The sequence below is a fragment of the Terrapene carolina genome, unplaced genomic scaffold, assembly GCF_002925995.2.
Source record: "Terrapene carolina triunguis isolate 2854851 unplaced genomic scaffold, T_m_triunguis-2.0 Scaffold173, whole genome shotgun sequence".
NCBI classification, from domain to species: domain Eukaryota; kingdom Metazoa; phylum Chordata; order Testudines; family Emydidae; genus Terrapene; species Terrapene triunguis.
This window is the reverse complement of record NW_020664524.1, coordinates 1,215,360-1,241,114: the sequence shown is the minus strand read 5'-3', so window position 1 is coordinate 1,241,114 and position 25,755 is coordinate 1,215,360. Positions and strand designations below refer to the sequence as shown.

Below are 25,755 nucleotides of genomic sequence, written 5' to 3'. Positions count from 1 at the left end.
TTTTCAAAGAGCTCCCTCTTTTCAAAAGCACGAGGGTCTGCTGGAGAAATTTACATACTACCCCAAAGTAGTCGGTATAGACTGGGATTTTTAAAGGTGTCTATGGGAGTGAGGTGCCCAAATCCAATTGGCTTCCAATGATTTTCAGTGGGAGTCAGATGTCTAATTCCCTGAGGCATCTTTGCAAATCCCAGCCATGATGTCTGGTATGGATTCTGTAGAAAGCCTCATCTTTCCCAAGAGCCCATCATACATTAGGATGAATGCAGTGTCCCACTTCTGTTATGTGTATTCTGTCTCCTGTAAATACCAGGTGTGAAGTAAGGAGGGCCAATGCCAAGAGACAGTTTTAATAATAGACCTCCAGATCATTCTCCCTTGTTCTCCCCTCACATTGTCCCAGTAAAGAATGACCTGCTGTGTCATTATTTAGTCAGTGTTTTCAGTGCTTTCAATTTTATCACAAGCCTCACATTTAGTGTTTTTCTTCAAGCCCCAGGTCCTGGAATCAGGTGATGATGTGAGAATTTGAGCTTTCTTTTTAAAAACGTTTCTGCCCCTTATGATGGTTCAGAAAAGCTTGAAAATATGAACTCTAAAGATTTCAGCACCAGAAGGCAAAATAAAAAGAACCCCAAATGTATGATTAAAAAAAAAATCTCATGACAATCTGGAGCCTGATTCATGAATTTTCAATGCTTGGGATTGACAATAGTGCATATGTAACTGGTAGAGCTTATGGCATGGGGTGTTAAAAGTTTAAGAAACCGGACAAGACTGAGACTGTTGTAAGACATGATATTTAAAAAAAAAAAAAATCTGAGCAGGCAGTGAACTGTGCATTCAAAGATGTCCATACAATAATGGTTACCTCAAAAGTACTTGTAAATTCTGCATTTATTTGGGCACAAAACCTTACAGTTGTCTCTTTTGCATATTCAACTGCCTGTTTGCCAGCACAAATTGAGGCTCTAATAGCCATAATTTTGCCAGCCAGTTTACAAAACGTGGCCCAAGATGCATTTTGCTAGAAGCCAGAGTTATTATTTAAACTAACTGATTAGGGTACTATTGAAGCAACTGTTCAGCCTCAGATCTCAGCTGCATATTTGTGTTTCACTCATAACAATCAAGTATCAGGGGGTAGCCGTGTTAGTCTGTATCTACAAAAACATCAAGGAGTCTGGTGGCACTTTAAAGACTAACAGATTTATTTGGGCATAAGCTTTCGTGGGTAAAAACCTCATCTGAAGAAGTGAGGTTTTTACCCACGAAAGCTTATGCCCAAATAAATCTGTTAGTCCTTAAGGTGCCACCAGACTCCTTGATGTTTTTGTACTCATAACAATGAATTATTACTCTTACTTTCAGCCCCGATTCAGCTAGGTAGTTAAGCACTTGTGTAACTGCAAGCACGTGAAAAGTCCCATTCATTTGACTAGGCTTGTAGCATGATGAGTGGAACTGGAGAAAGAGTATCAGGTTTCATAGGGGACCTAGACTGATGTGACACCACGGGGTGGGGTGAGGGGGGGTTCTGGAATGTAAACTGGGGCTAAGGCATTATTGGACAAACACAGGCCTCTTACCATGCAACACTGGCTGCTATGCATGGTGAATAAAGAGCGCTTTCCTACAACTCTACCTGTTTGCTCCATCACATATTGTCAGTGAAATGGGTCTCATATTTAAATGTAAGCTAAAATAAATATTTGATCTCTACCTAAATATTCTCACAGAGTATACATATTGTGACCTGAAATCTGGTCAGTTTAACTGGTTTAAATATATATGCAATCGCATATTTTACGCAATGTAATGGTGGAATATATTTGGCCAATTTTAAGGGAACTAGACATTTTCTTAACACACTGATCTGAATGCCAAAGCATCAGAAATTTAAAGCCCATCTAACTCTTTGGGACACTTTACACAGGCTTTTTAGTGAAATTCTGCTTCAGTGTGAGACCTCAGATGGCTCTGGGTTGTGCCCTGAGATCTGCAGATGCTGACCTTCGTATAAACTCCCACTCCTTGACTCAAATCCCCGGGAAGCCAGTTCTTCTGTTGCTACATCCCCGGCACTTTGAAGAGAGACAGATTGCACAAACTCTGTCTTGAAATCAAGGTTTGTATATTTCAAATGTCTTCATAATTTGAAGTGGCTTTAATAGCAAAGATGAGTGACAGCCAGAATATGCAAGCTGGTGTGTATCTTTAACATAGAGACATATATTCACCCAAAATGCGTGTTGAGCCTAGCTCATGTGCATATTGCAAAGTTAGTTCATACATTGACACTGTACATGTATGTCATGCGTGTTAGCAATGACACGGACGCTTTTCCTGAGTTACGCCATTTATTCAGGATTCGCTTTCAGCCTTGTGCTTCCAGTGTGTACTGAACACATAACTGAAGTGAATTAGTAAATTACTTGGGACTACATGTACCATTTGGTTATAGTTCATAATGGAGGGAGCAGGTATGGAATTGCGGATCCTGGGTGCAGTGAGTCACTCCTCCATTTTGTAGTGGGTACGTGTGTAAAAGTGGCAGAGCTGTAGCCCCCTTCCGAACCTTTCGGATCTGCCCTGCACTCCCACGATAGTAAGGGCAGAGGATTCTCTGTGCTCTGCCATGCACAGGGGCTGCAATGATGCCTGGCTCTTACATGGTCTCCGTATGCAGCGCCCTTGTGCATGTGCACAAGGGCCACTTTGCTAATGTTTACTGGTTTGAAGATGCAAAGTACTATGTGTAAGTGTTGCCAAGGCTGGGCCTATGCACTAGCATAGCAAGCAGCAGCTGGGTCCCCACTTGATGGAGACTCTGATCTGGTTTGTGTCTGATTCAGTGGTTAATGAAACAGACACTATCAGCACATCAAGGAATTCCCCCCTCAGTGTGTAACTCTGCAACGTGCCCAAGGGTTTGTTAAATGGAAACCACACCTCCAGAGCCGGACCCCTTGCCAGTGAGACTTCTGCTATCGACTCCAGTGGGAGCAGGCCCAGGCCCATCTTTGCTTTTGTCATTACACTGTAAATGACAAACACTTTGCCCCATGCAATCCATCTTCCTGTTTGTTTGGAAAGCCGTTGCTCATGCTGTTTGTTGTACTGAGCTCATTGGATCGGTTCCCAGAGATCAGTACAGCCTACAATCCTCATTTTCTTTGCTATCTGCTTTGTTAATTTGTGTGTCTGTCTTTTGCCTTTCATGTTTGCTTGTTTTTTTCTCTTCTCTAGGTCACCCCTTTTGGGTCGTTTTTTTACTAGCTGCTCGGCAGTGTTTTCAGATTCTTGCTTTTCGGATTCAAACCTTTGTTTTAGGAGCTAGAATACAAAAAGTAAATGGCTTTGAAACCTTCATTCAGCATTTGCTGCCCAAGTAAGTTTCTAAACCAGCAATAACTCTTATTAGAGTGACTCACATTGAGCTGTTTAACCTCGTTGTCCGCTTTTATCTCTCTCCAAATTTGAAATGAACATCTGTAATTTAGATTTATGAAATGAAAAGCTGTTAAATGCATCTAAACAGATGCAGCTATATTAGTTGGAGACTAAAATACATGCAGAGAGCAATTGTTTATTTGGAGCCAGAGGGTCAAATCCTGACCAGCTTTAAAAAGCAACTTAAAACATTAGACCAATGTAAGTTTGGCACCCAAAAAGCATAGCTAGTAGGGGGAAAGGATGGTCTTCTGGGTCAGACCTAGGCGAGCTGGGTTCAGCTCTGTACAGACGTTCTGTGTGACCTTGTCACTTAATCTCCCTGTGTTTGTCCTTGCCCCAAAGATCTTACAAACTGGACAGCCAAAAGATGGGACAAAGGAAGTGTTATCATTCCTCTTTTACAGATAGGGAAGCTGAGGCATAGAGGTTAAATGTCTTGAGCAATGTCTTGTTTGACATCCAAGCCAGGAGACTTTTCAGAGCAATGCCTTACACACAATATTAGCCTTCTTCAGATAACTGTACCAACTACAGCGCTAGGTGGAAGCTGGTCCTGACCAGAAAGCAGCGGTGTGGAGTGTGCAGCACTACAGTTCGAAGTAACCACCAGGTCACCAGGATGGGAAAAGCAGAAGAGGGATGATATGTACAAAGCAGTAGAACATTGGACACAAGCCTGCATGCTACAGCTGATAACAGCTGGATGGCAAGAGCAAAGCCAGCAGGAAATCCCTAAGTGGCCCTCAGGGGAATCGAACAAACACACAGCAGATGCAGCATTGCCTAGCAGCCTGAGCATCATAGCCGAGGCATGACAGTAGGCGCCATAGCTTTTTTTCTGACTGCCATCTTCCAAGGTGCTCCCTCATTTTTCAAGCCATGTAGTGCTCTGGGTCTAGTGCCAAACTGATGTGAGTGAATTGCCTTCCCTGGTAGTTTGGCCAGCTAGCCACGTTCGTTCATTTGAGCCAATGACACGCTTGGCAATTTATGCCTGTCGCCTTACCCCACTTTTCCATTCCAGGGGCCTGTTTTGAAAAGCTGCCTACTGAAGTGCAGTTCTACTCTGAACAGTGCCTCTATTGTGCAGATCCAAGCACCTCTCAGTGATCTCACAAGAACCGTGCTTGGACGGTCAAAACATTTGAAAGTGGGTTTTCAACTAAACACCATTTTTCATTTTCTTCCAAATTGTGTGATTTTTTTCAACTGAAAAATGAAGTACATTTTTGAAATGTTCATTTTGTATTGGAAGAAGAAATGTTTCCATAATTTTTGAATAAAATGAAAAAAAAATTCATTTCTTTTAAAAGATTGCTCAGAAAATACTTCCCATTTCTCCAACAGTTGTACTGAGTTTACAGTTGTGAGGGTAATTTCTCTGTTTGCCAGCCCTGCACACTTTATATGGACTCAGATTCAAGCTGGGTTCTTCCCGCCTCACCCATCACCCGTAATCAAGACTCTGCAGACCATCAAGATGGCCGTGGCTGGAGATGGGACATTGGATGGGAAGGGCTGGCTCTCCGAGGTGGCACTGAGCATTTTCCCTCTTAGGTGCTTGGCTGGCTGTTTCTTGCTCACATGCGCGGGGTGTAACTGATCAGCATATGTGGGGTTGAGAAGGAATTTTCCCAGGTCAGATTGGCAGTGACCTTGGGGATTTTTCACCTTCATCTGCAGTGTGGGGGTGGGGGTCACTTAACCATTGTGGGGCCTCGAGCACTGGTGTACCTTGATCCCCCCCCCGTTCTCCGTCTGTGGCACATCATAGTCTAGTCTCCTGAGGGGAGGACTGTAATATTTTGGCCTCATTACGGTTGTTGGGTTCAGGGGCAGGTGCTGGGTGGCCTGTGCTATACAGGAGGTCAGATTAGATGATCTAGTGGTCTCTTCTGGCCTGAAACTCTATGAAATGCTCAGTCTAGATTCCACAGCCACTCTCGTACAGATAGAAGTGAGGGCACAATTTGAAGGCAATAAGGGCTTCAGAGATTTACCCAGAGGAGAATTTGGCTTTTAGATTGTTACAACAGGTGATGAGATGTGAGAGGAAAAGAACCCAGCTTGACTCTCAGCCCAGATTGAATTTGCTGGGCTGACAGCACTGGTTGGACAAAGCATTTTTTTCCTTGTGGAAAATGATGACAAAATGAAAATTAATTTTGGCAAGAAATTCAAGATGGAAAAATTCCAGCAGGAAATCAGACATTTTGATTCTGAAATGTTGCTGCAGTGTCTTATGGGAGTTGTATTTTTGGGTGCCTCGTGGCCCATTTCTCCTCTATGAGCGGGGCTGCCTGGCCAGAATACATCTCCAATGATGCACCATAATGTCCTCTCTTGGTGAGCTGCCCTACTGCATCATGGGAGTGATGTGGCTGCAGCATTTCCAAATTGAAATCATCTGTTTTTCAGCCAAAATTCAGTTTTCAGGTGCTCAGTTTTTCAATGAAAAGTTGGTTTTCTGAGGACAGTGGAACATTTTAATTTAGTCAAAAACCCAACTTTCTATTTAAAAACAGTTTTGGTGGTAAAAAAAAAAAATTTGACTCATCCTGCTGACAGGTTGTAGATACCCTGAGAGGCCTGAAGCCCTAGAGAGTTGGGAGCTCGCTATTGACACCTGTTGGTGAACAGAGAAAAGCAGCCCATAGCTGCTTGAGAACTCTGCATGGGCAGGGGATTTAGTGGGCAGGGAGCTCTCTGCTGCCATCTGTTGGTGAGCCAGAGTAAATGACTGAATAGGCCAAGCCTTGTTTGCATTTCAGTGACATGACAGTTTGGGGCATTTTGATTAAAATATGGTGAAGTTTTGAGTTTGGGGGCACTAAAATGCAGTTGACCCTGTTGAGAAATGAAGGGATAAGAGATCTACAAAAATGTGTCTTTGGTCACCCTGACTGAGCCTGCTTTCGGGCACAGTTGGGTCAGAGAGCCAGGCTACTTGAGAATCCTAAATGTGACTGATCTCTCTGTGGAGCTGAGACTGCTACAAAACAGTGGGTGGTGCAGAGGTGAGGTAGCTTCAAAGTGACAAATGGTGCTGAGCTGAGGTGACTTGGACTTCAGCTGCAGAGAGGGCATCTGCTTCTGTACTCTGGAATTAAAGCTGTAATCACCAAAGCTGGGTCTTGTGGTGGAGTTCTGGACCAGCCAGCATCCTTCGACCCCACAAACTCTGGGCGACAAAAGGTGAGTGGGGAGGAATGAAGGGGCTAGAATACATCAGCCACTTATAATTGCCAGAGGATGATTGAGGCTGGGACTCCTGGGGGGTGGGGGGAGAGAGAAGTCTTATCTAGTATTATTAGTTTATTAATTGCTGGCTTTGCCAAGTTTATTCTGTTGCCCCTCTCCCAAATCAAGTTCTGTTTTAATCCCCTGAGCTCACTGCATGTGAGTAGGGAAGCATTGTCTGTCAAGGACCTGCGAGGAGCATACACAGCTTCCCAGGTTTCTGGGTGGAGTCTCAAGCGGTGGTGTTTAAGTCTTTAGAAGGAGCCCCTAGAAAATTGATGACACTAGACAGAAGGGTTACATGTGAAGTGAGCATGTTAAGACAGACAAAATATGGCACCATTCAAAGGGGGTTGTATTTTCAGAGCAGAAGCACATTTCAGCATCTATCATTCATACGCACAAGTCTCAGGACTGCGATAAGAATAGGGTGACCAGATAGCAACTGTGAAAAAACAGGACAGGGGGTGGGGTAATAGGTGTCTATATAGGAAAAAGTCCCCAAAACGGGACTGTCCCTATAAAAACGGGATATTTGGTCACCCTAGATAGGAATGGATGCCATGAGAGGATGCACTGCACTTTGTGGTATGCACCATTACAACTTTACATGTAAGGGGCACAGAAAGAAGTGGTTTCCTTCTTTTTTGCTTAAAAGGAATAAGGATCTGTCATCTAGGGTGGAAGAAACTGAGACTAATCTCAGGAGCAAACTACGGAGCTAAAATTCTTTCACCAGGCTCCGGGTTATTAATATCCAGCTGTACTATAAAGGAGCCTGAGACCCGTGTAGGCTCTTGTGAGGTGTTCACTATGAGAGCATAGCTTATTTCTTGTGGTCATCTGATCTGCTTAGTTACTACAGCACATCACAAGAGCAGATGTTCACAAACAAGATATATTGCTTATGTATAACCTGAATTTGTAACTTGTATTTCATTTTTTAATAACTGACCCTTTAGATACTTTTACCTTAGTCATGTGACATGACTTGAAACCATTTTTTGTAACCCTATGTTAGTGTACTGGCATGCTTCAAAATTAGGGCACACTTTTCTTATTAGATTCTTGTTAGTCCCGTAGGGCCCAATGCTCATCTTACTTCTGCCAGGTTTACACTGGTTTGGCGTTCGGTGGAATTACTTCTGTTGTACACTGGTGTAAATTAGACCAGGAGGGCAGGCTGTAAGAATTTGTCTCAATTAAGCACCTGCGCTGATTGTGATCAGAGGAAATTGTTGGGAAGGTTTACTTCTATTTGCTATCCAAGCACAGAGGAGGAGAGTCTGTTATTTTCCATTATACGCAGAATCCCATGTCTTCTATGATTTTGTGGCTGTGGCATTTGCAATAGAATTCATGCCTTGCCGTAGAATTGTGCTACTAAATCTATGTTTTAATTTAAAAGGCAAACAAACAAATATTGTTTCTAGCCCTTCTGGCTTGCAAAGAAAACGTTTCAGACTTGAATTGTTGTAGTGCTGCCTTCCTGAGTAACAGGCAGCTTCTAATTGTATCTCTGAGAAGTATAAACTTCCCCCACTCATCTTAATTCCACCACCCCAAAATAAAGAGCACAGGAGGCTACTGGTGCAGGATGTAGGCACCTGGTTGCAGAATTTAGGTTCAGCTTGCTGTGCAGTAAAGGAGGTCTTGATATCAGAGCTAAGCAATGTATTTCTGGTGGGGGTAACAAATGCTTTCTTGGTATACTTGCAACAAATGTGTCCTTTGCCTGGGCAATAATAAAGTCTGTGCCATCCATTCGGACAATGCACTCTGCCCTCTAGTGCTAGGTGTGGCATAAAGTAGGCAGCGAAAGCTGAGACAGCATGAAAGTGGAGCCACCAGGACAGACCCTGTGTACTCTCTGCTATTGTGTTCTGTATTCTCTTTAAGGACGTGCTGTTGCTGGGATATTTGGCCACCTTTAAATGGTGAGCATGGGAGGCTGTAGAATATTAACCTGCTGGAAAATGAAGAAATATTGTTTAATTATATTTGTGCATCAGGGGGAGGATAGTCAAGAAAACCCCTTTCAGACTGTCAGAGAGGAGATCAAGTTACCACTTATCCTATAAACAGACCTGTCCTGTTCCCACTGGCATTCAGAAGATAAAACACCATCCTAGACAGAGCTGATCAACAAATTTACATTGATAGGTTTATTTTGAGGAAAATTGATTTTTCAACAATTGGTTGAATTTTTTCCCCCCCTTTTCAACGAAGCACTAAACTGGACAATATTCCAGCGGAAGGAAAGGGAGCGAGAAACAAAGTGAAAATGGATGTTTTTTTTTCCTGAAAAATGTTTCAATTTTCAGTTTTTGTTTTGTCCAAAAAATGAGAAAATGTGAACAAAACAAAACAAAATTTTTTTCCTTTCATTCAAAATTGTTCGCAGAAAATAAATAGCATTTTCCAACCAGCTCTACTAACTATTGTCTGGAACCGACACTAATATTTCAAGAGAGACACAACGTGGAGGAGATCATATCTTTTATAGGACCAACTTCTGTTGGTGAAAGAGACATGCCTTTGAGCTATCCAGAGCTTTTCAGTCTTGAAAGCTTGAGAGCTTGTCTCTTTCATCAACAGAAGTTAGTTCAATAAAAGATAGGATCTCACCCACCTTGTCTCTCTAGGATCCTGGCACCGACATGGCTACAACAACACTGCAAACAGCGAACGTTTTAGGAGTTCTCTCTTGCTCTGCTCCTCCACTGAACCCAATCCAGCGGAATTCCGCTAGGCGTCCTTCTGCTTGACAGGTCTTTCTCCTTAGCTGTGCATTTTGAATTTTGATTTCTTCCCTAATAGTTTTAACATTTTTATAAGCCACCAAAAATGGTTCAGTAGAAGCAGTGAAATAAATGGCCAAAATCTCTTCTGATATAAATTGATGAAGCATTACTGAAGTCAGTGGAACTGCATTCTTTTCCTTCAGGGCGAATTTGGGCCCAGAAGGTATGCTGTAGACTCTTTGCCTGAGGGGTTGCTGTAAGAGTGTGGGAATTCCAGGTAGGGCATGTTCTAACAATTGGGAGACCTTGTTACAAGAACAAATGGGGCTGCTGTTATTTCTGTATGCTAGTTGGATGCTTAAAAAGGCACTGCGATTCAGCGCAATGTATATTACTTTCCCCCCTCGGCCATATTAGAAACCAGACCTAAAATGTCTGAGATTGGGGGGGATGTCTAAGAAGTCACCGATCATTTTCTTCTGAGCTCATTGTATAAAGTATTAATGCTCATATAGCTGTTAGGGTGTGACTGTTTCTTTAAGGTCACTCCAAGAGGGAGGACTAGTACAAGCAATGTGGCAGTTATGGCACCTTCTACTTGCTTTTAACATGCATCTCAATGGTCACACGACTTGCTAGTGAAGGAGGAACAGCTGTCCAGGCATTTGCAGTGAGATTTTTACACTTTTCTTGTTGTCAACTAGGTATTCCCCCTCCCCCCCCTTTTTTTCAATGTAAGTGTTTTCTGATTGGGATTCAAGGGATGGTCCCCTCTTTCCCATCTGATTCAGCTTCCATTGGGAGCCAGGCAGGCTAATTTGCTTTGCACGGTGGGAGCTTCACCGCGAAGTCGGAAAAGTGCCTTGTAGTGAATTCCAGTCACTACACAGCCCCTTTTTCTAGGTCAGCACAAGCATTGTTGAGATTAGATGGAGTTTTTGTTCTCATATTAAGACAGAGTTTAAAGGCTCCCTATAGTTTTTGGTGCCCAATTCCCACATCAATGAAAAATGGGTGTGCAAATCCCTTAGGTACCTTTCACAGTCTAAATAATTTAGGACCCTAAGTGTGACAGGTTTACACTTGTTTCCCATTCCTTAGATGGGTTCCGTCTGTGGTGTGCTCTAGATACAAGTGCTTAGTGCAGTGTATGCAAGAGGTGAGCTAGATAGAAAAGGAGAGCGCCCTTTGAGGCACCCCCTCACACACCTCTGCTGGCCAGCTCTCGCATTGTACTAAGTGCTGTAAAGCACCAACAGGCTGCGCTGTGGCAGGTGCTCTATCAGCAGCTGGATGTCAGGATGCTTCAGTGAAATAAAATTTTCTCTGCAGTGTTTTATGAGACTCTCAGACCAACCCCAGATAGGGATTGCGCAGCAGAAACAGGGTAAGTGACTTGTCCAAAGACAAGCAGCAAGTGAGTGGCAAACCTGGGACTAGAACCTAGCGGTTTTGACTGCTGTTCCCCATTACACACCACCACTTCTCACTTCACTATAACTGGGCTTGGCAGAATTTTGACAGGTAATATCAATGTTTCTTTTTAAAAGTAATTAATCATTGGAACAGTTTACCAAGGGCCATGGTGGATTCTCCATTACTGACCATTTCTAAATCAAGATTGGATGCTTTTCTAACAAATCTGCTCTAGGAATTATTGTGGGGCAGGTCTCTTGCCTGTGCTATACAGGGGGGCAGACTAGATGATCACAATGGTTCCTTCTGGCCTTGGAATCTATGAGCTATAACCTACAAACCAAGCTGGTGTGGGCTTGAGAGGGGGAGAATGATCTTTACATTTCCCGCCCCCCTATTCTCACTAAGGAAGCCATGAAGTTTAACCAGGAGAGTGAAAATCCAAGCAACAGGACCTTAGTTGTGATGTCCTTTTGCTACTGATTGACATCAGACTTCTTGGATCTCAATAAGCCCAGCTAGAAAAATCAGTTAGGGAACAATACTTCATTAAAAAAGCACATCTGAGCTAAGGGACCTTGGGGTTACAAATTGCAAGTTGTTATTAATAACAATAATAGATGGTTTACATAGTGCTGCAGACAGAGAAAAGCAGACTTTTGAGGGCATGTGAATAAGGTGTAGTGTAAGAAATGGTAGATTTGGGGATATTAGATAGAATGTAAGAGATTGCAGTTATTTATACTAGGGCAGCTCCCAGAGGGAGTGCTAGGTGCTGTACAAACATGTGTGAAGATAGAATCTCTCCCCAGAAGATCTTACAAGCTTATGTTTGGTGGCTGTCAAACAGAATGTATTGGAATGGCACATCTGAAATAACTGCAAAGCCAATGGTTCTGAAATCTTTCAGCAGTGTATGCCATTGTTCAACGTGCCTGGAATAAGAGGTAAAAGGGGAACCTAAAAGGGCAGACTGATCAGTTGAGTGGTGGTGAAAAGAGTTTTACTAGGGGGAAATAGGTCTTCTCGCTAAAAAAGGAGGTTTTAATCAGATTTAATTAAAACTACATCTCATAAATCAGTTTTCTGTGTAGTGGAGGATAAAATGGAAGAATTTGAAAAGATATGGAATCCATTTGGGTAGATACAACTGTATGACAGCTGAGTTGTGCTGTGGGTGAGTTTAAAATATTGGGAAATAGGCACACAATATACAACAGCACACACAAAGGGAGGGAGCCAGCATGGACAGGGAATTACTAATTACTTTGTATATATACCATCGGTTATACTTAATTTAAAATATGGAGCAAATGATTCATGAAGTTTTAAACTATAATAAACACTGTTCAGTACTGATATTTGAAAACAATCAAGCAAATGCCAATAAAAGAAAAATAAATTAAAGCATTGTATTTTTAAAAATGCAGGCAATATTTCAGTTCTTATATAGTTTACAGTGAAGTGTTAAATAGGTAAAATTTTCAAAAATGCCTTAGTCCCATTGTCAAAAGGAACTTAAGAGTCTAGGGGTTATATTTCAATAGCACCTAAGGGACTTAAGCACTCTTGAATATTTTACTCTGTCTCATTGAAAGTCAATGGGTCTTGGGTGCTTAAGTACCTAAGTACTTGTGAGTTCAATCCTTGAGGGGGCCATTTAGGGATCTGGGGCAAAAATCTCTCTGGGGATTGGTCCTGCTTTGAGCAGGGGGCTGGACTAGATGACCTCCTGAGGTCCCTTCCAACCCTGATATTCTGTGATTCGAAGCCACTTTTGAAAATGGAACTTACACATCTAATTCAATTTTAAAAATCCAATGTTATTTATCCTCTGTGCATAGTTCAGGTAAATACTTAAACCTAACAGAGTGGGCATCTATTTGCATTTATCCTATTGGACAAAATGCTTGCTTTGCGACGTTCTCTGTTATGATGTTTGCATTCTTTTGCCTCAGTGCAGGATGGTGTGTGGGTGTCAGAGCATTCAGGTGCCCTCCCAGTACATCAGGCTGTTGCATTGCTCGGAACAAATCTGGGGCCCTTTCAAAATACTGCCTTGTGCAATGAGTTTTCTTATAAGGGTGACTGATCATGAGGAAGATATCCCTAGAACTCACTTTCACTTGTGACCTAAACTGGAGCTTGAGCCCAGGTCACTACAGTTCAAAGACCAGTGTTTTGAACTGCAGCACCACCTAGCCCTCCCTCAGTCAAAGCGTAAGTGTAGTTTAATTTCTCCTCTTCTTGAAATGCGGTCACACACAGGTACTACAGATCCTTTGAAAAATGAAACATTTTGGACATGTGAAAGTTCAATGCATGATAGAAGCCCTTGTATTATTTAGTGTCAGTAGTAATAATAATAGAATCTTAGATTTAAATAGCCCTTTTCATTGCAAAGGATGTGAAAACTGCAAAATATTCATAAAACCCCACTGAGAAAGTTGGGAGCTCTGAGTGCAGACAGACTGCAGTATTGTTACTCTAAAAGGTAGAGGGATTGTTACTCTAAAAATATGGTACTCTAAAAAAATAGAGGGATTAAGATGAACTGATGGTATGAGATGTTTCCTTACCTAATCAGACAAAACAATATAAATGGTCATCTTAAAAGCTGACACCTCAAATCTCCAGTAACAGTGTTTAATGTGATGTATGGTGTATTGAATTTGATCTATTTTTATACTATATTTTTGTTTTATGTACTGGAATCTTTTTGAGATTTTTTTTCTTTATGGTGGTATATGTGGGCATCATAAATACCATGGCGGCTGCTACAGCATATGACCAAAATTTTAGTTGGGTAGAAATATTATTTCATTGGTCTGATCTTCATAAGTTGTTTGCATAAGTAGTCTCCTGTGTGTGTGGCATGCTGACAAATTGTTAGGTTAAATCTGTATTGGAAGAAGTTCAGCTCTGCAGTGTGTTTGGCAGGGAGAGGATGAGAGGTTTGCAAGAACTCGCAAGTCCAGTGAAATGAACAGAAATACATGCAATGACTTCCGTAGTTTTTCAGACTAGGTCCATAATGAATGTGTCATGGTAGGGGTGTGTGTGTGTGTGTGTGTGTGTGTGTGTGTGTAAGAGTGAGAGGGGGTTAACACTGTTCTAACATGCTGAAGCCTGGTGTACTCACATTTTTTGTACGGATATAACAATATCATCTAGGAGTGTAATTTTCTTTTTTGCCCACCACAATAGTTATACTGGTACAATCCCAAGTGTGGTCACAGTCATCATTCCATTACCGGTACAATGCACATTGATATGTCTTATATACAGGGATAAGCTATACAGGTATAAGGCACCTTTATACTGTATAACTGTGTCCCCACTGGGGTGGTTTGTACTGCTTTAACTGTATCGTTACAGTGTTACAATATTTGAGTGTAGAAAAGACCCAAGTGTGTACCTCCTATGCTGCCACTAAGTATGCCTTGATGATCATTATTATTTCTATTGTGTCAGCACCTAGGGGGCGCCAGTCACAGACCATGTCCCCACTCTGGTAACCACCATACAAACATGAATCTGATCCCCCAACACTGATCTTGTCACGCCCTATCAAATCAGAGTCTCTCGTCAAGTGGCAGCATTTATTCTAGAAAATCATTGCACCCCCAGAAACAAACAGGCTTCCCTGTGGCATGACCGTTCTCATGTCACTGGAGTGAGTGGGACTGTCTGACCTGAGCCTGACGGGGTCTGCAGCCATGGCTGCTGCAGTATAAATATTAGGTAATAATAATGGCCCCGATTCGGGAAAGCACTTAGGCATGTACATGAGCGACCTCACTGAATAAGGATGCTTTTCTGAATCTGGCCCAATGTTTCATTGGGATCTCAAAGGGGTATACCATACAATACAGCAGCACAGAGAACCAGCAGTGAAATGCTTAATGGCCAGGTATTAAAAGATATTTAGACACCTACTGGGATTTTTAAAAATGCATAGGCAAGTTAGGTGCCTAATTGCCATAGATTTCAATAGGAGTTAGTTGTCTAATTAATTTAGGCACTATTGACATTCCCACCAGCTGTCTCTCTTCACCTTTAGGCACCTAAACACTTTTAAAAATCTGACCCTAAATTATTAGTAGATAGGTGGCAGCTTCTGAATTGAAACTTTTCTTTCGGGTTCATGCCTGAGTTCAGGATTCATTATCAAAACCGCCGCTTGCTTTGCTGATAGTTTTACAGCCAGTCAGGTACAACGGATCCTAAAGAATGCCACAATCCCTGGAGAAATAATTTGCTGTTGAGATTCAATCTTGATGTAATTATTTCACAATCTGAATTAGTGCATTGGATTTAAAACAGAATGAATGTTCTAGAAGAAGAGCTGGGATCCAGTAACAACATTTCAGGTGCTAGTCTTTATATCGTCATAAATGTGGTGAATCGTTTGGAGCCTGATTCTGCCTCTCTTACTCAGGTTAGGTAGTGTCTTGTACCTTGAATAACCCTGCTGCTTTTAATGAGGCTGCTTGAGGATGAAGGTTTGAGGAAGAATGGCAGAATGTGGCCCTTAATGTTTAGAGAGCTTAAAGACTAGTTGACGCCTGACGGTGAACATTAGCTTTAGAGAGAAGTCTGCTTAGCTGTCATTCTATTTTCTTATAGTCTTTTCCCCCTTTTTTTATTGCCAGAAGAGGATTTTTGTTTTAAGAGCTTATTTTGCCCTTCAAACTCAGTATATCACATCACAATTGGTTGCTGTAGAGAAGGTTATGATGTCACAAACCAAAGTGCATGACCAGTAGGTAAGGAGAAGGCAGCAGGAGTTGATTCATTGTTAAGTGACAAAGATTTGTAATATCACTAGCACAGGGATCGGCAACCTTTCAGAAGTGGTGTGCCGAGTCTTCATTTATTCACTGTAATTTAAGGTTTTGCTTGCCAGTAATACATTTTACATTTACAGAGGCTGGTGGACGGAACCCCAGACCAGCAGCAGGCTGAGTGGGGCCAGCGACCAGTACCCCAGGCCAGCAGCAGAGCCCCCAGGGCCGGCGGCCGGGACCCCAGGCCGGCAGCAGAGTGCCACTGAAAATCAACTCGCGTGTCGCCTTTGGCACTCGTGCCATAGGTTTCTGACCGCTGTACTAGCATCACAAATGAGAGGCAGACATTTGTGTTTCAAGGGGCAAGTCACAGATATGTTTACTAGTATATCTATCATAAGATTTTCTACAGCACTGATCACCAAAGGATCTAAACAATTCCTGCACTGTACATGCCACAATACAGTTATTATCCGAGCTGTTACATAGATTCAAATGAAGAGTTGTTCCATTTCAGTTGGCACACAAACAGCAGGCATATTGGGAACAGGGACATTATTGACTTAGTACACAATTGTTAAGAGTTGATGCAAAGGATAGCGATGTTATGTGATATCTACATGCCCCTAGGAAGGCTTGTGTTTGTAGTACTATATATACAGCTGCATAGTTGAATACGTTTTTCTTAAGTCTGTCTCATGAGTCTGCTAAGACCATGCTTTCTTTTTTAATTGATCATGATATTTTCTAACCTGATCTGTGATTTTTTTTTAACTATTCCATAGTTCTCCTCTATTACTTATGCATATCTTTGGTGTAGGAATTTGTTTTGTGGTCCGTAATACAGCAATACATTTCCTAGCTGCCATTTATACCTTGAATAAAGGTCATTCTCGGGAGGTGTGTGGGGTGTATGTGAAGGGGATGGGAGTGAAAGAGAGAGAAGACTGCCTCCCAGAATGTGGTTCTACTGTGTTTTTAGTCAACAGGCTGTTGGAGTCTCTTGTGAGCTGTGATTAGAGTGTTGGGCTCTGAAGCCAGACAAAGGAAAAGTCGTGTGTGTGTGTGTGTGTGTGTGTGTGTGTGTGCGCGTGTGCTGAATGATTGGCCTACTGTCCAGCACAGTTTGGGAGTGTTTGAGTACATTTTGGTCCCAATCCTGCCAGCTAGTGCATGTGGGCAGAGCCCTGCTGAAGTCAGCACGGCTCTGCATCGGAGCGGTGGTCCAGCCCCAGGGATTAGCTTGCCAGACTCAGATACTGGTGATGTCTGGTGTGTAAAAAGCAACATGCAATCCCTTTCCATTGGTGGGATGTGTATCTGGATGAGGAGAACCCAGGGAGTCCCCTGTGGTAGTGTGAAACGTCTCCTTTCCATTTCTCTTAATTAAATTCCCTCACTCTCCAGAATTTTCCATGACGGGTCAGCTGACTTGTAACAGGGGTGCTGTTAAAGACTTGATCCCTCTGTCTGTCCTGGCTATGCAATTAGGTTTGTTTGTATTTTAAACACAAACATATGATTTTTAAAGTATATCCAAACAGCTTAAAGCAAAAGAATGATCACATAAATTACAGCATACAGAATTTTGGTGGTCAGATTGATCAGAAACTTAATTTCACATTTTAGAGCACATGTTTGGCAGGTCTTGTATCTTTTAAGGAAATGCTAAACTTTTTCTTGGGGGTGGTGGTTATCAAGACAAAATTATCTTATTAAGAATTCAATTAAAGCTTGCACAGGCTCACTGGAACTAGTCCAGTAAATGTAAATCAAACTGAACTAGCAGACATCTGCCCCCTTTTTATTTTCCAAGCTGCAGTTTAAAGGCAGAGAAGAGAAGAACATGGAGGTGGGGCTGTTGCTCATTTCTAGTTGTATGTATGCAGAAGCAGCCAATGGGCAATTTTCTTTTTGTTTTCTGATCACTTCTGTGTGCCCCACAGAACCAGATCGGCATAGCCGCTGCCTTTACATAACTTGTTGAGTTAAATGCGTTTGATATCAGGGTGCCTCTGGCATTGAAACTTACAAAATTAAAACAGAACATGCAAAAAGTCCCCCCGTAGAAGCAGAAATGCAACTCTAAATTGTAGACTTATGTTTTCATGTTTACAAAATAGCTCCGCAAAAGGAAGAACTCCAGTAACTTTTTCTTTTGAGAGCAACAGAACTGCAGTCAAACTACCTGCTGCCCTTTCCTTTCCACAGACTCTCAGTGAGACTATATAACAGGGACATTGCAACTTGTTTTGATCTAGCATCTTTTCTACAAATAACACAGACATTTTCTATCGAACGCTTTACCGAACATGGTACGAATGCTCTGCTTCCTCTAGGCTGTGCGAAAGAAGGAAACCTACTGTGACGTTGCTGTGTTGAAAAACATACGTTGTCCTTTGCGGAGTTGATTTGCAACAGCATTACAATAGATACAGTCTGGCCTCTTGACTGGACTAGATGAAAATTATTAAACAAAAAAGTCCTTGCTCTCAGAAGCATATCTCCAAAGTTTAAAAATATAGGCTCTGACTTCTAAAGGAAAGTCAATGGTAGTTGGGCCTATAGTTCCCTTCAGCTCCTTTGAAAATCCCAGGTATATATCTATAAGTAACACTTACCAGCAATATTGTTATTATGATTGTTTCATATTTGCACTGCAGTATTGCCAAGAAGCCCCAATCAGGGATTAGAGTCCCATTTTACTAGGCACTGTACATGTATTTGAATCCATTGCCGCACAGGATATAACAACACTTCTTTTCGGCTCTAACCTCACTTACATGGATGCAAATCCACATTTCAAAGGATTGATCTGGCTTTTCCCAGTGTCAATGTGATCAGGAATAGGCTCTATTTACAAGGCAAAATGTTAGAGTCGGCAGACTCTAAGCTGGTGATTTGCATGGAAGTTCAAGTGGCTTGCACTATTTTCCAAAAGAAAGCCCGGGTCTAATATAAAGGCGGAGAGACGTACATTGAAGAGCCATTTTAATTCCTCCCCACTAAAAGTGAAGATCATGGGCCAAGGGCTACTCTCTTGAATCCATGCAACCCCGTTGACACCAGCTGGGTTATATGTGTGTGTAATCAAGAGCACAATTTGACCCATACATTTTCCATCTACATAAAAGGCTCAGCAAGGGCTCTGCCTTGCAGTATTCAAAGTCAAGCTCCCACAAAAGTCAAATAAAGGACAGGATTCGGCGCAGAGCCGCAGATAAATTGATGTCTGAGAGTTGAGCAAATGTGTTGCAAATGAAGGCTCTAATCCTGCAGTTGTAACTGCTCAGGGAGTTCCTTGTGGAACCTAATTGAAGCCTGATTGCAGGATTGGGGCCATCATCAGAATAAAGTGAGAAGCAGAGAATATGTCACCATGAAAATGGAAAAGCCCCATTAGTATCTAATGCAGTAAAGAATCATAAAATTCGGCTGCCTAAGGTTGGCTCCCTGATTTGTTCATTAGAGCTTTCAAAAATCCTGACTGACCTGTTTATGATCATTTTATCCAATATGTTTGATAGGGTTTTGGGGGGAAACTTGAGGGTACATGTGTGGGGGTGTGGGAATCTCAGGGATTTATTGACTACCTGAGTTAATTCATTATTTGTAGGTATTAGTTTTCACTGCTGAGTGGTCATCACCTTCAGCTGTAAATCCAATTCATTGTTGGGGGGTCTAGAGTTTTTTTGGGTGGACTTTTTTACTATTTGAATCTAGCATGATAATAATTAATGACTATGATGACGTTTGTCAGCTGGAGAACATCCCAGTATTCCTCACTTCTAAATTTCCTTAAGAAGTAAATCATAAGTGTTGGCATATAGTACTCTCCAGTCACTTAGAGTAATCCGTTGAGATGTTCAGCTAGATTCTCAACTGGTGTTTATCGATTATGTCGATTTACACCAGCTGAGAATCTGGCCTGCTATTCTGGGGTTTTCTTTCTAACAGCACAGTTGGTTTTTTACGATTAAATTGCATTCTGCTTTTACTTGGTGCCTACTCAGAAAGCTAAAAAAGAATCTATGCTTTCACCAAAAGGCAACTTAATTCCCTGCTCGTGTGCATTGATGTATTTTTACTCTGGAGTTCTGTAGTGTTTTCTGACCTGTTCCCCGACTCATCAAAATAGTCCTTCTGCTTGAACTGAGACATACAAACTTTAGATTTGGAGATTTCAAAGCCACGCAGAAATGCATCGCAGAACTACAGCTATAAACGTAACTTTATTGCTAAAAGAAAAGTGACACAATATGTCACCAAAAGAGATTTCAGCTGCAGTTATAGAATCCATTCTTGCCCCATTGCATAGAAGATGGTGCAATGACCAACAAGCATGTTTTACTGTTTCATCTATTGCTATATGTATGAAATAAGCCTAACAAAAGCTAAAGGAAGGAAGATATAGAAAAAGAATATGAGGACGATCCGCAGTTCCTTGTTGCAATCTGCACATTTATATTTTTAACAAATAGAAGTCTGTATTCTCTAAATTTGAAGCTATTCAGTGCAGATGACCACCAAATTAGGTCTACTTAGCTAAAGTGTATACATTTATATTTTTCCTTAATGATCCTTCCTTGTGTCTCCTTCATGACAGGACTTTCAAAGCAGAATTGACTTCAGTAGGTTGAATAACAAAACGTTTGTCATTGTTCTAAAGTGTCCTTCTGTTTCAGGCCAAAATGTCTCTCTATCGTGCACAGACTTGATATTTTCTAACTTCATATGATCAAGAAATGTACATCTGGGATTCTGAAGCATGAATCATGGACGATAGAAAATTATCTTTCATGTATGTGCAAATGCATGTATGAATGTGTGTATGAATATGTATAATGTGGGTGTGAATGTATGTATAATACATAGTACATTGGCTTCTTACACCATTTCATGCTTTCTTCAGTATTTTTTCTTGTGTCTTTATTTGGGTGGTTTGTCTCCCATTAGCTTTGGCTGGTTGACTGCTATGTATTTGGTTGATACTGTGTAGCAGATTTATTCTTTCCCAAGAAAAGACACAAATGTAAACAGACCATCTAGAATGCATTTTGCAGGGCTTTTAAATATACCAGCATGTAAAAACTAAACCTATTAATGTAAATACCAACTTTAAAAACTTTCCTGTCAAATAAGTATGTTTACATTTTTAGTGGTGCATTTAAAAAAAATTGGGCTTTTGAAAAAAAAAGATTTAGTTATAGTATCATGATACAACCAGTTAACAACAGTTAACCAGCTCTACACTTTGAGTGGTTTCCAGAAGAAATTGTTTTGTTTCTATAAGGACAAAACAAAATAGAGATGCTAACCAATCTACTCACTTTTTCCATTGAAGAAACTCCTAAAGTCATAGTCAAATCTTAAGGAACAATCACCAGGATGTTATAAAATACACCCATTTACTAAAACCTTCTTCCAAAATGAACAAGGTTGGCAAATGCTTTCATAATATAAGGATCAATTCATGTAGCATATACAGCCTTTTATAAAAATATAATCCTGCCACAGTCCTTACTGGTAACTCAAATGTAAAAAGTAATGCTGACAAACAGATCTTACTAACATGCTGGTGTAGAACTATATCATCATCATTGGCTGGTGCTTGCAAGGTTACACTGCTTTAGTTCTGGCTTTTATTCTTGTCCTACCGACACCTCTGATTAGGTACTATATTTCCACGCTTCTTACCAAAAGAAATAATGGAAAAGAATCTTTTTTCTGAAACTGTCTACTGTTTGGAACATCTCAGACATTCTAGCTTCCAAAAAAATAATGGAGTGGGGTGAGGTGAGGTATGCAGGTGCTAGGTAGTAAACAGCTGGAGTGCTGGTGTGTGTGTGTGTGTGTGTGTGTGTGTTGCCTGCATTTGTATGTTTGTTTAAACATCCTATAGCTTGATATGCTAATTGAAGTGAAAAGTTGTGTCTGTTTCATGTGAAATTACAGGAGTATGTTTTCTTTAATTACATGGAACAGACCAGAAAAATCTCTGATTGCTGGATAAGTCAGCAATGGTCACCTACCTACTGGCATTCTCAAATGCCAGGTGGCATTTCCCCAGTTCCCAGGGCTCTGATTTTCTAATAAAAAAGAGCCTCTGATTTTTCTGTGGAACAAGCTCTTTAGCTTCTTCAAAGATAAATCATTTCTTGCCTGTTTCTTTTCAAAACCCAGGCTAAAGCAAAGAAATTTGGATAATATAATTAGTAACAAGTGCCTGATCCTTCTTTCTGTCTCATAGTGACATTCCTCAGAGTTGCAGAATTCCTACAAAATACAGGATCAGGCCCCAAATTTGTTTAGCCATTTCCTATGTTTTTTTCTTCCACCCAAACAACGTAGCAAACGTTCTTTTTGTGCATCAAAGTTTCCTCTGATGGATAAATGCACACAGGATTCCATGCTAAAAGGATAAGCCACACTTGCAAATTTCACCAAGTTTCTGGAAGCGCTTGTAGTGCTGGATGGCAGAAACAATTGTTTCTGCCCATAAATGATTGACCCAGACACTTGCCACACTGCTCTTTGGCAATAATGTTTTCAACAGTGCCACCACAAAAAAACGTTTTTTTAAAATGGAAGGTTTTGGTTTATTTACTATGAAAGGAAATAATTGTTAAGTCATGTAAGGAAAAATAAGAAACAAATAGACCACTTCCAACATTTGCTAGGAGGCCAAGTTACAGAAAAGATACCGTATACCAGTTCAGCATGAACCAGATGAATACGTACTGTATACGCTTAAATGTGTTCTTCAAAGGTCTATTTGGATACAAATAATTTTCAACTCTAGATTTAGCTATTTCATTGTTATTAATGAAATTCTGAACTTCGCTGTCTAATTCCTCCATATAGGGACTATTTCCTAGTGTTCACATTCAGTATCTTTCTCATCAGACTAATCTGAACTCTAATTCTGTTGACACTGCACTTGAAACATTGTTGTTGTTTTTTAAGAAAAAAGTTGAAATACCATTATCTGCTCCTAATGTACAGAGGGAAGGATATACAGTAGATAACAGATTAAAATAAATTGACTAATGACAGCAAATAATTTAGGAAACAACAGAATAAATGCATTGTTCCATTGTAGAGGTTTAGTATTCAGCCAATCTAAACTCCTGAAGAAATATGTGTTTGAGACATTTTACATCTGTTTTTGACAAAGACAACAGAAGATTCCCATAAAGGAGGTTCCCCCCCCCCCCCCCCCCCCCCCCGCTTCTTATTGCCTTAGCCTTTTTTAAACCATATTAACAGAGGGAAAGGCAATGAATTTTATAAACCGAAGTTTAGAGTTTGTTTGAAAAAGCTACTTTGTTCAGTTGTTTGCAGCTGAAGCTACAGCAAAGCCACATATGTATCAGACCAGACCTGTCTTTTTTCTGGCCATGATAACAAAAGTAGTTAACTTTAAAGATTTAAATTGCCTGTTAGTGTGGGATGGATAGACTTTTTAGAATAATGAAACTAACTTCTTTCTAGGTTTTCATGAAGGGGTGATAGAAACTCTATTGAAGATATTAAAATACAGAGTATTTCAAACACAAATGAATCATGAAGTTGTTAAAATGCTGTATAAAATGTTTAAAATCTACATTTTACTCCTTTGCCTATTATTGCCTAAATATTGCCTATTTCAGATTAAATGTTGCCAATTGCATCAAGTTTCTTGTCTGTGTCCTAGTTATTGATAAAACAAATATGGATTTGTATAAAAAAAATTCTGGCTAATGGACCAACCTGGGCTTTCTTTATTCTTTTAAGGAGTTGATGTCATCTGGATAATTAACCAATTTCATTTACACTGCTGCATGTTGTACTACAAAATGTGAGTGTCCCCTTACTTTCATTTCCTTGTTTACTGATAAATATTTGTAATTGTATGATTATCTTATCTGTCTTTTGGTCTGTATTTTATCTTTGGATGTTCTGTACGAGGCATGCAAACAATAGGAATAGATGTAAACTCTGAAATACTGCATGATTTATAGATGACTGAGAGGTGTTTCTTAATTAATGTAAAGTTATGACATCATTTAGAATAATTTAGGGGGTTTGCCTAAGCACACCTCCTCTCCCCCTTCTGCCCTCCGGACTCCCCCACCCCTCAAAAACTCCAACACAATTAAAAAGGAAAGATAAGAGGAAGCTGTTTTCTGGTAATGGAAACTGATGAGGACGAGTTCAGTGCCCCGAGTAAATAAGAAACGATGTTCAAGTCCATAAGAATTTGATACCAGCCTTAACTTTACTCTAGGGAAGAGAAACCGACTATGAACTTGACAGTGGGTTTGTTCTATCTTTGTTTGCAAGGGGGGGAAGGGAAGTGGACACAGCACAGACAAACAAGTACAGAGCATCTGCTGATCATACAAAAATGTTACTAAGATCAGAGCAGAAATTATTCTTCACAGGATCAGCTGACCCCCCCCCCCCTTCCCAAAATGGCAAAATTGCAAAAACACTTAAAGCCTATTTTGTAGGTGCTGGTTCTTTTAGAGCACAGACATACACCAAATCCAATAAGCAGCTGTTTAGGTCTTGTCAGTGTGTTTTACTGGCTGTCTTTTTCCTCTCTTTTGAAATTCTTCTCTAAGAAAAGTACTCTTGCAAATTTCACACCATTCGCCATTCAACGTTACAGCTCCCCTCTTGGTAGCAAATCGTTTAAAAGACAGCAGCAGTGTATAAACACATTGATTTTAAATCTGAACATATCAAATGTTTTACTTACTAGAAGTTTCTCTTATTTTTAGATTGGGGTGAGTGGAAGGGGGAACAAATGTAATCTTGATCTTTAATCTAGTTGTTTGTGGCCTACACAAGAGAATAATTGAGACATTGTGATGGAGAGAAATGTTTTCTCCCCTGTCTAGATTATCATCTGAATCCTTTCTGTCTTACTTCTGGACGGCTGCTGGATTTTCAAGGGGCTATAACATTTTGGGTTCCCCATTTAAAACAAGCTTAATATTTACGTTATAGCATAGACCACGTGAAGCTTCATCACTAAAACAAGGAGACCTGTGGCAGAATTCAATAAGATGCAGTTAGAAGTAAAAAGAAAGAACCAGGTACCTACCCCTTTGGCAGTTGTATTTGCTTTTGCCCAGGTACTGGCTAGTGGGAGGCAGACATGGACCAAGCTCCTTCCATCCTCCACACTGAAAAGGCATAACTAAGCCGCTCATGGGCCACATAGCTGCAGCTTGTCATCTTATTGTCCATCTCGTCGCTCTGTAGGACCTGGTAGAGGAAGTCTATGTACCTGGCTGCGAGTTTGAGAGTCTGGATTTTACTGAGTTTGTCAGAGGGCAATGTAGGGATGATTTTCCTCAGGGCTGCGAAGGCTTCATTGAGGGACTGAGTCCTCTGCCTCTCTCTGACATTGGCCAAGATCCTCTGGCTTTGGAGTTCTTCATAAGATTGGGAGCTGGGACTGGACTTTTTCCCCCTCTTGCCTGGGTTGGGACTGCCATCTTCACTGGATTTCTTACTGTATCTCCTCTTCCTGCCAAATCTCTTTGGCTGCCTTTCCAGCTCCTCTTCACTGGTCCCCAAGCTATCCACAGGGGAAACAGGAGAACTGGAACTTTCTTCCATTCTTTCTGCAAGAAGGGGAGGGGAAGAGACTTTTCCCCCCTCCTGATGTGGTGTGAGTGTGTCTTAAATGTGTTTTAAATTCCTGAGACAGATCCTTTGGAAAAAAACAGGAGTTTTTTGCTGACCAAACGTTTTCCAGGTTGCTTGAAGGGCTCTTATTTCAAGGACGGGGTTGTGCAAAAACTGAGGTCTTGGAGAGAGGAAGTTATTCTAACTTTTTTGGAAACTTTAGCTGGGCTCGGTTGCTAAATAGTTGTCAGAAGTGAGGGAGGTGCAGGGCTCCTTTCTGATTGGACAGCCAGGCCAGTGGGAGGACAGCTTTTCTCCTGCTAAACTTTCACAGTTTTATGTTACACTTAACTAAAATCTTGGGAATGCACCTCCAATAAAAGACAGTTTGCAACCACCGCTCCTCTCTCCCCCTTTCGATATATATTTGCAGCTGTGGGACGCCCTCACGTGCTAATTCAGTGGGGGTTATTTTGTTTGTAAAC

The 25,755-nt window shown here is 41.1% G+C and overlaps 1 protein-coding gene across 1 annotated transcript in view; it reads right to left on the bottom strand.

The window, feature by feature from the left end:
• The window catches only part of TWIST2 (twist family bHLH transcription factor 2), an 83,468-nt gene extending 57,983 nt beyond the window's left edge, over positions 1 to 25,485 (bottom strand). Inside the window, exon 1 of the mRNA XM_024194083.2 lies at positions 24,741 to 25,485. Within this exon, the coding sequence (XP_024049851.1) occupies positions 24,779 to 25,261 (483 nt within the window). The 5' untranslated portion in view covers positions 25,262 to 25,485 and the 3' untranslated portion in view covers positions 24,741 to 24,778. The remainder of the gene's footprint in view (positions 1 to 24,740) is intronic.
• Between the last annotated feature and the right edge of the window lie 270 nt (positions 25,486 to 25,755).